General features: G+C 39.3%; 1 protein-coding gene across 2 annotated transcripts in view; it reads left to right on the forward strand.

Annotated features, from left to right (window-relative positions):
* AP3D1 (adaptor related protein complex 3 subunit delta 1) overlaps positions 1 to 13,444 on the forward strand; it is a 43,886-nt gene that overhangs the window by 26,818 nt on the left and 3,624 nt on the right. For both annotated transcript variants that reach the window (XM_084498534.1, XM_084498535.1), the window contains 15 exons: positions 602 to 833; positions 2,042 to 2,187; positions 2,315 to 2,456; positions 2,844 to 2,915; positions 3,896 to 3,971; positions 4,549 to 4,748; positions 5,369 to 5,442; positions 7,749 to 7,950; positions 8,644 to 8,706; positions 9,337 to 9,429; positions 9,945 to 10,091; positions 10,229 to 10,276; positions 10,655 to 10,844; positions 11,966 to 12,054; positions 13,109 to 13,194. In XM_084498534.1, coding sequence (XP_084354660.1) covers positions 602 to 833; positions 2,042 to 2,187; positions 2,315 to 2,456; positions 2,844 to 2,915; positions 3,896 to 3,971; positions 4,549 to 4,748; positions 5,369 to 5,442; positions 7,749 to 7,950; positions 8,644 to 8,706; positions 9,337 to 9,429; positions 9,945 to 10,091; positions 10,229 to 10,276; positions 10,655 to 10,844; positions 11,966 to 12,054; positions 13,109 to 13,194 — 1,860 coding nt within the window. The remainder of the gene's footprint in view (positions 1 to 601; positions 834 to 2,041; positions 2,188 to 2,314; positions 2,457 to 2,843; positions 2,916 to 3,895; positions 3,972 to 4,548; positions 4,749 to 5,368; positions 5,443 to 7,748; positions 7,951 to 8,643; positions 8,707 to 9,336; positions 9,430 to 9,944; positions 10,092 to 10,228; positions 10,277 to 10,654; positions 10,845 to 11,965; positions 12,055 to 13,108; positions 13,195 to 13,444) is intronic.

Raw genomic sequence — 13,444 nt, forward strand, 5'->3', positions numbered from 1 at the left:
CCTAGCCTTCATTTTGATAAATTGGACATACCACGGTATTGTATCACAGAATGGCTTAGGTTGGAAAACACCTTAAACATCTAGTTCCAGCTACCTGCCATGGGTAAGGATGCCACTCGTTTGATCAGCTTAAGTGGGGCCCTACCCAATCTGGCCTTGAGCACTTCCAGAGATGGGGCATCCACATTTTATTTTGGTTCAGTAACTGGTTGGAAATACCACCTCACTGATGCAGTGGTGAAGGACAGAATGGCAGAAAGGTACCTGGGCTGCTAGTCCCAGGTTGTCAGTGCAGTTGCACATAATGTGCAATGCTTAGTTAATGGAGAAAATACTGAAACTGTAGAGGTGAAAGCTAAGGAGTCCCTCCCCTTCCCCCTTCTTTAAAATGATAAAGTTGTAGATTCCTCTATATCATGTTACTGCTGTCATTTGAAAGGGGAAAAGATGCAGAGGGCAAATGATTATGTATTTGTAGTCTCACTTGTCTTTCTGCAACGCTTTGTACTTTAACAGAGGTGTTTGAAAAACTCTCTATGAAGACTGACAAAATGTTCAAGTTGCTCAGTTGCCGTCTTTCATATGTTTACTGTCTTTTTAGACACCTTGAGGAAGCGAACCAAACTTTAGAAGCAATGCTGAGGCCTAAAGTTACAACTCTACCAGGCCACATCCAGGCAGTTTACGTCCAGAACATGGTGAAGCTCTATGCATCCATCCTACAGCAGAAAGAACAAGCTGGGGAAAAGGAAGCAGCTCAGGAAATTACACAGCTGATGATTGAGCGTTTGCCTCAGTTTGTACAGAGTGCAGATCTAGAAGTTCAGGAGAGGGTAAGAGAACAAACTTATCGTGGAATTTATCATACAAAGACTCATTTGTATTGGATCACATCTCATTTTGTGTGGACCTGCATATTTTATACAAGCCACTGTTATCAGAGTGATGTTTGTATTCTGTACTTCTTGTAACTCAGTGAAAAGGCACCTTGGAACTAGGGAACTAGAAGAGTGGTAAGAGTGGTGACATTCTGTGTCAGAGCCCAGATCTAATTCTAGATCAAAATCACCTCCAAAGGCTGCTTGCAAGGACTTAATTCAAAACAATTTAGTTTTAAAATTGTGATCTAAGACTTGGAAAACGCACTTCACAACATGTTCAAGATCACAATTCACAGTGCTGCAAGATGACTGCAGTGATTTTTGTGATGTACCCATTGAACCAAAAAGAGCTGCCATACATATTAATTCCTAGTGGATACACAAGGTAGTTGTGTTCTAAAGCACCTTGCCCCTGCCTTTATCAGAAACTATCATAGGGTGGAAAGTGACAGATGAAGACCAATAACTGTAGTATTTAGAAAATGCTACAGAATTTGAGGCTTTACAGTGATTTGCTTACGTGGAAAACTTTATTTTTGCATGTGATAAAGGTTAAGAGTGATCAAATGGTTACTTCATAGTAAGATGTGATAAATTCAGCAGTACAGTCAGATTTTTTTCATTGTTTTAAAAAATGCTGTGTGCTGGCATGATCTAAATGGAGAGCAAGAGAGGATCTGTGCAGGCAATATATGCTTCTGTGCTATGTCACAAGTTTGTTCATTAAACCATAAATCATACAGGCTTAGCAGGGAAAAAGACTGCAGACTCTTCAACCCAGCCCCGCTGCTTATTCCCTTTTAAGCCTAAACCTTTGTTTTTGATGTGCTCTTTTTTTTGGGGGGAAAGGGGACCAAAAAAAAAAAAAAAAAAAAAAGAACACTTCTGAAAATCCAGTCTGTTATATACTTTGTTCTAGGAAAGTGTTTTGTAAAGCCAGGTAAATAGCATTATATGCTACGATGAAGAGAAGCAGCTGTATTTTGGTTTGTCTATTGAAATTGGTAATAAATTAGATATAGCTAGAAGTAGTATGGTGCTTCTTTTAATTCCCTTGTTGCAGTAGTCACTACGGTTATCTTCAGCTGACTTTAGTTGGAGTTTATTTTTGGTCAGTTTTTAAATATTAGTTCTGAAATTACTTTTGGATTTGTTCTTAGGCTTCTTGTATTTTGCAACTAATAAAATACATTCAGAAGCTACAAATAAAGGAAGTGCCTGTAGCTGAGGAAGTAATAGCCCTGTTTGCTGGTGAGCTGAACCCTGTCGCTCCTAAAGCACAGAAGAAAGTCCCAGTTCCAGAGGGGTAAGATTCTTTCTTGCTTGCAGTGCCTTATTTGAACTTAAATACTAAAGATAAGCATATAACTAGAAAAACTGAAATGCTGAGGGTACTTAGTCAAGCTATTTGTGTTTATTGCAATTCTTACCAGCTTGGACCTTGATGCCTGGATCAACGAGCCTCCATCAGACAGCGAGTCAGAAGATGAAAAGCCCAAAACAATTTTTCATGATGAGGAACAAAGGCATTCCAGGCACAGACAGCCAGAAATAGATGAAGAAGAACTGGCCAGAGTGAGTGAATGTTAATATGCTTTTTTTTTTTTTTTTGGTATTTAGTTCAGTAGTAATATTGTCAGAGTTAATAAAACAGTTGTAACTGCTGTTATAGATTATCCTTGTAGTCAGAAGCAGACTGCTTTCTACAGCTCTGGAAATCTGATGATTTGATGTGAACAAAACACGTGTTTGAATAGAAGTATCTGTAGTCACTGTAGAATACATCCAATATCAGGTGCTCCTAGAAGTGTGGCTTACTTATTTTGTCCAAATGGAAGGAAGATATAAAAATTCCTTCAATGGAATGTTCCAAATGTTAAGGAAGATCACAGTTTTGCATTCTGATGCTTCTTAGTTCTCTTTGCTTGTAAGCAAACATTCTAACTAAACTCTTCCTTTTAGCGTCGAGAAGCCCGGAAACAAGAGCAGGCAAACAACCCATTTTACATTAAAAGCTCTCCTTCCCCACAGAAGGTGAGTGAGTTCAAATGAAAATCTTCTGCTGGTCTCTCATATAAATGTGTGAAGTCTCTTTGAATGCCAAGAGCTGCAGTTTCCCATTGAGACACTTCTGATCATTTCTACTGCAGTTAGGGTCGCTTACTAGTGTAGCAACTGGAGTGACTGCATACATCTATTTTTATAGGCCTTATTTGTGTTGAAAAACTTGCAAATGACTAAATACCACAAGAGCAGCCAGCTTTCTGTGGATTTACAGTGGACCTCCAGTTAAAAAAAATATATATATAAAATGGTGACTTTCACAGTTTCCATTGCAGAGAAGCTTGTAACAGTTTTTAACTTGTCATGGAATGCCCGGTGTTTGGATTTCAGCAACAAGACTCTAAAAGATGCAAAGAAACTTTTCTTCTTTGCCCTTATGTCACAAATTCCTGTGCAGGTAGTTTGTCACAACTGTGGTTGATGGATTCAGGGTTCAGATTACCAGGCACTTCATTAAGAGCGCTGGAGAGAGTGAATAAACACTTTAAGGTTAGTAGTTAACATCCACACCAAAACATGTTCCCCTTAAAACACACCGTGTGTTCATGGATCAAAAAGTTGTGGTGGCTTTTTTGCCATCTTTTTCAGGGAAAGAGCCTGTTTTATTCCCTCTATCCTAAGGACTGCCCCATTTTCCTCAACCTAGACCTCTAAGCTTCTTTTAAAGTGGCAACTTATTGTCAGCAAAGCATAAACCAAAATTTCATCAGAGTTGCAACAAGCCTTTTCTGTGACTGTAGCAGGGTTAACGCTCTGTAGTTAGAAGCAGGATGTTCTATAATAGTTAGCTCTAAAATACATCCTGCTACCAGATAGAATTTAGTACTGAGCTATTCCATTCCTATCCTTAAAATGTTTGCTTAAAGGATTAAACTGCTTGCTGTTTTGTAATGTAATGTCTATTTATATAGATCTGGCAATGCTCAGAACATAAATTTTCATTTTCCCAGCGATACCAAGACACTCCAGGTGTGGAACATATACCTGTGGTCCAGATTGACCTCTCTGTCCCCTTAAAAGTTCCAGGTAAATGCAGTTAATATTTAAAATCAATTACATATTTTTTTAAGCAAAAGTAACAACAACTTTATTTTTAAGTACAAGGAGCATGCTTTGATTCGACTCCTAAATGGTTCTCCTTAACTAACATTTGTTAGAAAAGAGTACTTTGTGGTCTGAGTAGTATTAGAAGTAATTCTGTGATTAAATATGTTGTACAGCCAAGTCTGTAGTGTGGGAATGCTTTAAAGGACAGAAGGTGATCAGGAGACATTAAGTGGAGTCTAATGGTACAGATATAAGCATTTTTCAAAAGTATGAAAAATTGTTAGCATATCCATAACACCCATCCCAGTTCAAGTGTGCGTATTTAGCCCCCTTTGTAATCCATTGAACATAGACAAACAAGAATCAGAGCAGAATGCTGCTCTACTATTTTTTGGAAAGAGATGGACTGCAGCCTAAAAGTTGCTGCTAGAAGGGCTGTATGAGATATCGAAGCATAAGGCAGTGCTGATTGTCCTAATTCTAAGACACTAAGAAGCAAGGTTCATGGACTGACCAGTGTTCATGTGGATTGAAAGCAGTTTGTCTTCCTCTGCAGGAATGCCTATGTCTGACCAGTATGTGAAACTGGAAGAAGAACGAAGGCATAAACAGAAACTGGAGAAAGACAAGAAGAAGAAAAAGCAGAAAAAGGAGAAGAGAGGAAAGCATCATCGCCATAACTCTTTGCACACAGAGAGTGAAGAGGATATCACTCCAGCTCACCATGTAGATATCATCACAGAGGAGATGCCAGAGGTCAGTTTATAAACTTTGTGCTCTTATGAGGAGATTTTTCCTAAGAATTGCCAGCCAGTCTGTGTTGTTGCAGTTAGAGCTCTGACTTCTTGCAAAGCTGCTTAAGAAATGACTGAGATGGTTGTAAGCTGTTCTTTCCAGGGGGAGAAATGACTGTCTTTTTGTGTACAAAAGACAAAAATTGCCACTGAAGCAATTAAAGCCAAGATGCATCTCTGCTATAAAAATAGCACTCTCCAAATAGTCACTTCATTTATTATTCTCTGCTGCTCCACTTTGACATTAACTTGCTGTCTAGTCAGCAGGTTTGCAGCTGATTGTAATTAATTGCACATGCTAGTGATGTAATCTGTATTTATTCCTAAAACTTATGTTAATCAAAATCAAACAGCAGCAATTCAGATCCTGTAGTTTGTGAAGAATGGCTTTTTGTTCTAAATTCATCTTATAACTACATGTTGCATTAAAGTACACCCACTGTTCTTATAACTTACTGTGCCTGACTGCAAGCTGGCCCATTCCACGGTTAGCAATCTGAAAAACTGCACCAAGGGGTGTAGTTTTGAAGTTGCCTGGGGTTCACTCACTTTTTCAGTGGATGGTCTTTCTCTTTCCTGCAGAATGCATTGCCCAGTGATGAGGATGACAAAGATCCCAACGATCCATATAAGGCACTTGATATAGATCTGGATAAGTAAGTGACAGTTCTGTATGTGAATTTACTTAATTACTAACCAGAATGCATGAGGACTAGTCCGACGCTAAACAGACACTATCTACAGTCCACAATGTGGAAAGACTTCAGTTTCTCTCCATGTCTTAAATGTAACCTCAGATGACCATCCAGGTTTGGGTTTCCAGTGAAGCATAGATGATAAAACCTCAGATGCTCAAATAAAGAGGTTTCGAAAGGGTGAAAAAACATTTTGTGTGACCAAATAGAATGTGAAAGCACAGGAAGTATCGCTAGAATCAGATAGAAGTGAATTAGAGCTTTTGGGTGTACCAAGCTCTGATTCAATGTGCATTTGCATTGAATGTGATCCACATTCATCTGTTCATCTCAGATCTGCTGTATGTATGTACTTACAAGCATGTATACTGTGTAGTGATAATTTGAGCATTAACAACCAGTTTGTAGCAACTCTGCCTTGTGGACCTTCAGTGTAGTGCCACTACTGGACTGCATGCCACTTGGACCAGAGTCTGGTTCCTATGCAGCTACTGGAGTTGCTTACAGTAATAGCAGTGCAGCAGGCCCTGATACCCTGCGGGCTGTGTGGTAGCTAGAAGATGTCTGTTAAATATTGCAAATGGAGACTTTTTTAGTTGCTGTCTTACAGAATCACAGTGCTAAATATAATTGCTGTTTTATGGTCCATGGATGCCTCCTATGATGCTTTGAAGGCTTTGTGGGCACACGTGTGAATGTGTAGTCTGTCTGCCTCTTTCTCTTTATGATACTTAAACAACTTGAAGCTCTGTGCCATTCTCTGCAGTTCTGTAGGAACCTGTAGGAGTTTGGTACCGTGGCACTCTTGGGGAAGAAAAGGAATGGGGGGGAATGTAGCATTTTTAAAAAGTGAAAGAGCAGTTAATGAGAAACTCTTTCACCACCTGGTCACGTTCTCCTTTGAGTCTGCAAAGGACAAATGTATAAAATTATCTTGCGATATTAGTTTGTGTTTGCTGGGAAGCCTTAACAGCATAGGAAAAATCTCAGCGGAGCAGTTTCTGAATGCTAGGCCCTAGGAGGCATTCTGGGGCTTTTGTATTGTTTCCATCCATTCTCTCTCCATTTCATGTGAGTCACTGTGCTCTCCTGTCACGTTTTCTCATGTCTCTGTCCTCTCTCTTTCTTTCTGTGCTTGCACTGCTATGTCTGTGTCACGCTCACATGCAGTCTGGTTTCAGGGAAGCCTTCCAGGTAAGACTATACTGCTAAGTGCTTGACTTTCTTTGTCAGGTTGGTTGATTCAGTGGACAGCATAAATGCTTGAGGGGTCATGAAGCTATTGAAATCCTTGACCCTCAGATTTGTGCAGGTCTGTGCCTTGATGACTTTCAGCAGTGATCCCTGGTCCTGTACAGTTGTCAAATAGCTTAAAGATGAGATTTGCTTACAGTTCAAACAAATGGGGTCCTTCTTGCCACTACAGTCTGTTTCAAAGTTCTTTTTTGTTTTAAATTGATCAGGCCTTAAGACAGATTAAGACAGATAAGACTGGATATCTTTTTGAACTGGTGTTTGCTGCTCAAATATTAAACAACATTAAGCAAAAGCTCTAGGAAAAAAAAAAGTTGGCTGATTGGTTCTTTTTTCATTGATTTATGGACAATGTTTGGCAAGAATGGACAAATTCCTGTTGCTTTTTTCCAAGTAATGAATTTTGGATGCAGTGTAAATCTGAGCTACTAGTTGTACTTCTTAAAAACAAATATCTGATGTTAAATGGAACTTTTTTTGAATGTAATGGTAGAGTACAAATTCATAGCATAAACATCCAAATTTAAACAATTTACTGCTTAAAAGTCACTTCTAGTCAGAGTGGTCTGTTCATAGATAACACCAAAAAAAAAAACAACATACGCCCTTCAAGGGCTGCTTGAGCCATGTTTAATTTTCCACCTGCTTTCAAATCTTTTGTCTTCCTTTAAGACTGAATTCACAAAAATGCAGCATAATACTATGTGTATGTATCCTTCTGTAGGTGTTACTCAGCCTGCGAGACTACAGTTACTGTTGGAGTGATCAGGTGTTAGCAAGGGCTTGGCTCTCAAGTCACCTTGAAAGTGTTTGTCAACTTCTATTCTGTGAGAGCAGTATCTGCAGTTACATAAATAAACTTTACTTAAGGTATATGTGTATGTGCTGATTTAGGTTTCAGGGCCCAACTGTTTTTTAAACAAAATAAAGCTTTTCTTGAAAGTTCAGCAGATAGGGTCCCTTAACTCAGGTTATCTTTGCAGAAGGATAATAATATTCTCTATATTTTTAAGGCCCTTAGCAGACAGTGAAAAGCTGCCAGTGCAGAGACACAGAAATGCTGAGACCCTGAAGTCACCAGACTCAGAAGCTCCACCTGTAGAGAAGAGTAAGAAACCCAAAAAGAAGGAAAAGAAACACAGAGAAAAGGAGAGAGACAAAGGAAAGAAGAAAGAGAAGGAGAAAAAGGTAGTAGAGGAAAAAGAGGAGAAAAAGGTAATTCTTTGAGACTTCTATTCTTTTAGAAACTGATGTTATGGGCCACGTCTACTGCTGTGTTTTGATTGTTGCTTGGGAATAGGCACATTTGACAGTTCAAACAGCTGAACATTTTTACCTTTTATCTCCATAAAGTTCTACGACCTTGCAAGAATGTATTTAAAGATTTCTGTTAATAAAAATAACTTTAACTTACACAGTTAAGTAAGAATTCGGCAATCAGTAGCATATGCAGGAGATCTTGCAGATCTAATCTGGAAGCCGTTTCCAAAACCTGATATTTTCCTTGGTTCTTAAAATTGGGAAGTTTCTTTAGCAGAGTATCTGTAACTCACCTTCGTTCTGTATCCTGTCCCCATGTACTTAATCCTTCATTTATAAAACCTGACATAGGTTGCAAGTTCTTCTGAATGCAGAAGTATCCTCTGTGCTAACCGCTCCACGGAAATGCAGGTTTTCTTTAAGATGCAGCCAGTGTTCTCTGTAACTTGTGGTTACTATCAGCTATGGCCAGGTTTAGAAATGTATTTAAAAGGTGAAGTTAAGTTCCTTAAATTATTTGCTCTAAATATATTGCAACATATTTGATGCATTATGGAGAGATGCATTTCAATGAAAATTTAAGGTATTAACACTTACTTATTTTAGAATGATACCAAAACCACCATAATGTTTTTTTCTGAAATTCAGGGGGAAGACTTGGATTTCTGGCTCTCCACTGCTCCACCACCTGTTTCCACTACACAGCCACAGGTAGACATCATACCATGTCACAGGAAAACATTTCTTACAGTGGCATCTGAGCTGTGATATTAGTATTTTGTCATACTGCAGGAAGGAAGGGAAGGATACCTTTCACCTCCTCAGCATACTGCCATGAATCAATTAAACTTTTTCTGCTCACTTTGGACACTGTAATGGGAAGTTTAAAGCTCACTCTGCGCAGATCAGTGGATAGAAATACAGATGTAGCTGCAGGCCAGGCTTTGTGGATTTTAATATATTAATATATTATTTAATATATTTAATGTATGTAGTTTTATTTATTGGTGTAAACTAGACACTAGCAATATTATTAGAGATGAGACATAGTCTAAAAGAGAAACTAATTAATTTTGATGGAAGATTTTACAGGAAGAGACGTGAAATATAAAGGGACTGATTCCCTGGAGGAATTCTTTTGTATCTTGTCCTCCAATGTTTTCTAGGTTTCAGCAACATAGCAAAAGCCTTTATACCATGTTAGTCTAATGTAACTGTCAAAGTAACAGTTTTTTGGAGGGGAAGGGGATGGGTGTCACTGTTATGGTTCCTCTTGTTGTGGGATTCAGCTCTTTCAACTGTGTTCCATTAGTGTCATAATCCTTCTGATAATCTACTCAGAGCGGGCCTGAAGTGAGTGCTGCTGTTGTGGCTGAACCTGAAGAGGTAAAAAAGGAAGAAAGGGAGGAGCAGCAGGAGGAAGACGAAGGAAAGGTAAACAGTCTTAAGTGGCTGACACCCTTAACTATATTCTCCTGGTGTCTTCTGTTTCTCATAAATAAGTACACAGGAATTACAGCATTTTATTCAGTGTATTCATCTGCAAATAGTGTGCAGTGGGATGTTAATGCCCTTGAGGAGTTCTACACGCTTCGTAGTAAGAGGTTTGGTTTTTCCCTGAGGAAGGGTCAGATAGCAGTTCTAAAGCTGAGCTTTCAAACAGTCAAAAAATATTTGGCCTTCCACTAATCCCAGCCTGCTTTTGGCTAAGGCATTGGTATCTAAGCTGGGAGCGAGGGTTTACTGGGACTCAACACAGAATGGTTATTGAGGTGTAAGGAATGAGGGCTCCATTTCAGGTTTCTGCAGTGGTAGGAAACTATGCAGTTGTCTGGAAGGTTGCATAGACTGGGAAGTTAGAGTTGCAGGGTTGGTAGGGGGTCATGTTGTAATGTCTGGGCATACAGAGATTTCTTTAAGGATTTATTATAGCTTCTTATTCTTGGTAGAAATCCTCTAAGCATAAGAAGAAAAAGCACAAGAAAGAGAAAGAAGAGAAATCAAAGGATAAAAAGAAATCCAAAAAGAAGCATCACAGTGAAGAGGAAGCAACAGAATCGGTGCAGAATGGAACACTAGATGATGAACCACTACCAGTGAGTAGCTATGCGTTGGCAGCTCTTGCCTTGGGAAGAAGACAGAAGTTAAACTGTTTCTTGGGGGAAAGAATATCAGTTCTCTTCAATGAAATTAGTTTTGCTATATATTGTAACTGTGACTTCTTTCTTTTCAGCCTATGTCCAGTTACCGCCTTCTTGCTGAAAATCCATACATTAAAATGGTGAGTTTTTGGCATTAATATTCAGATAATTACTACTTTGGTGTTTTCTAAGGGAAGGGAATACTGAGGGTAGTATAGTGAGCTTTTGTAGACCTGTAATTAAAGAACCATTTAAATCCTAGGATGTCAAAAGCTAACAAGGCTCCATCCACATTCTTTTGGTTGTCTCCAATGACAAGTTTTTCAGTTGTATCTTTTCCCACTACTTAGCAGTTCCGTGGAGCTGATCACCAATATGCTTTTCTTTATCCTACAGTTGTACTGTATCACCTTCTCTTCGAAGCTTGCCATATTCTGATAGTGTGTTCTGTTGTGTGATAAATTGCTCTGCTGTGTGAAGCTTCTGAATCTTCCCTGTGATGTTTTCTTCATTTGCAGACGTACGATATCCAAGGAAACCTTCAGAATGACAGTCAAGTTACTGTCTCTGTTATCTTTGAGAACAAAAGCACTAGCTTCCTTAAGAGCATGGAACTAAATGTCCTGGACTCTCTCAACACTAAAATGCTCCGACCAGAAGGATCATCAGTACACGATGGAATACCTGTGCCCTTCCAACTACCCCCTGGTATGTGCAGCTTTGTACAACGCTCTTGGATTATGTCTGGTCCTGCACTGCCCTCCTGTGGAAAGTACTGTTTGAACTTCTTGGTACTTGCTGTTTTCCAGAAAGGCTTATCTTTCTGCCTGGTTGTTCGTTGGGCTTTCACACAATTCACTGAAGAGAATAAGCCATCTTACAGTAAGGCTATAAGTGCAGGTGCTTCTGTACAGCAAGAGCAAAACCTGTAACATAGGACTGGGAGTCCAACTGTCCAAGTTCCTTTTTTCAGGTGACTGCAGGCTGGTACAACTTTGAACATGCCAGCATGGCCATCTGCAGGAATCCCAACTTCATGAGGGATTTACTATGAGATGTCAAATGAAAGAACCCTATAGGCCTCTTTCTTTCCTGCTGGTTCTTGAACTAGTAGAATCCATGCTGGCTTTATACTGAAGCTGTTGATCCACTGTTTTAATGGTACAGGCCATATGTGTGGGAAGTTTATAAGTACCTACTTTTTTGGATAGGGAGTTGAGTCCTAAAGAAATAGGAGTTGCTGAGATTAGGGATAATACCTTCATAAATATCACTATGACTCACTTCTTTGAATTTCACTTCCTTCCCCAAAGAATTAATTTGAGTACTGGAACAGCTCACAGAAGTTCTCTGGGATTTAGTGACATTAGAATGTGTTTTGATTCCCCCTGCCCCAGTGGAAAGCAGCAGGGAGTAAGTTTTTTTTTTTTTTCTTTTTGATTCTATGGCAGTTCTTGACAGAGATTTGTATATTAAAAGAAAAACACAAAAACATTATTTCTGAAAACTACTTGGCAAGCTGTAAGTCTTCCAGTTACAGATTGTTTAAATAGAATGCCACTGTGACACATCTTGCCCAGGAACTCTCTGTAACCTCAACCAAAAGCCAGTCATCAGTGTTGCTCCTCAGATACCCAAGAGTTAATTGCTGTAACACTGCTAATTTACGAAAGGAATTGTGCTTAGTCTTCTGACTATATGAAAACTTCAGACTTGGTTCAAAAATAGTGCATAAAGCTTATCTGCTACCAATCAGTTTATTCTAAACATTACTTAGATATGGAAGCCATTTTCTGACCTGACTTCTCCCTCTCCTTTCTTCATGCTAGGAATCTCTAATGAAGCCCAGTTTGTGTTTACACTGCAGAGTATTGTTATGGCTCAGAAGTTAAAAGGAACACTGTCCTTTATAGTCAAAGTAAGTGCAGCTTTTTAAACTCTGTGCTTCTGCTTCCTTTGGAACTGCATAAGGGAGCTTGACTTGGGTGGAAAGCACTGCTTTAGAGCTTTTCTTAGGCATCATTTCATCTCTGCTGCACCAGCCCATTCTGTTCTATGAGAAGTATTTTTACATGACATCTTGTGCGAAGAATGTCCTGAATACTGCATAAGCATGTCCTAAACAGTCATTTCTGGCAGTGTGAGCAATGAAGCCTGAAACATTTGCCACATTGTCAGCTAGAAAATCACTGCAGTGATGCATCTGCCAGGGGAGAGGAGGATAACCAGCTAGTGAGAGAAACAACTCAGGTCTGTTTCTTCTGGTATCAGCTACCCAAAGATCAGTTGGATAGTGCTATCTGGCACAAGGCAGGAAAAATACGAAGAATTAGATGAGATTAATAAGGATGGAAACCCAGAGCATGAGTGATGTTATGTGAAGGCATTGTTTAATAAATATATGCCTGGTCTGTAGGTTATCATCTGGGTTTCTAATTTTTTCTTCAATAAAATTATTTATGAAGTAGCTGTGTGAACAGCTTGAAGGAAGTGAATGGAGACAGCCGTGGCCATTTCTGAGTATACTTCTATTTTATATATTTCTTAAAAAAAAAAGAAAAAAAAGTGGTATACCAGTTCTATTTTTAGTACCTAAAAATCTGGAAAATGATGGTTTATTTTTGGCAAATTGTGAACAATGAAACCATATCTTGAAGTGTTAGCTTAAATTCAGTCTGCTCAGTTAATTTCATTCAGCAGGGCACAACTGGAAATGGAGCCAGATCTGTCCAGTTGACTGTTACCTTTTGTAGGCGTATGTATTAACCCACCTGCCCAAATCACGTCTCTAAGTGGCCTGATATTGCAGTGTGATGGTCATCCTCAGACTGATCCTTCAGGCCCACCCTAGGGTATATCGAGGGGAATTGAGCCTTAAAAGTCTCATCTGTGCCTGTTTGGTAGGTGGGGGTGGTGCCTCCTCTTGCTGCCTTGAGGCTCCCATTCATCTCCTTTCCTTTGACCTGTTGCAGAATGATGAAGGTTCAACCCATGAAAAACTAGATTTCAAATTGCACTTCAGTTGCGCTTCATACTTGATCACGACGCCTTGCTATAGGTAAGTGCCATTTAGGGGGCACCTCACAACATCGGTGCTTTTGCTGCCCATGTGAAGCTGAGCTTTGGCTGCAGGCTATATCTGCGAGATACACAGCATGCTTCTGACTTTGGCTGCTTGTGATTGATTTGGTTACAGTTCAGTTATCTTTTGTAATGTTTGACTGTTAAAATAGGTCAAGTGGTTTGTTTCAAGTGATTCTGAAGAAGGAACTATATGTGATGTAGGCTGACAGGTTGTGTGGAAGTAA

The sequence above is a fragment of the Aythya ferina genome, assembly GCF_964211825.1.
Source record: "Aythya ferina genome assembly, chromosome: 26".
NCBI lineage: Eukaryota > Metazoa > Chordata > Aves > Anseriformes > Anatidae > Aythya > Aythya ferina.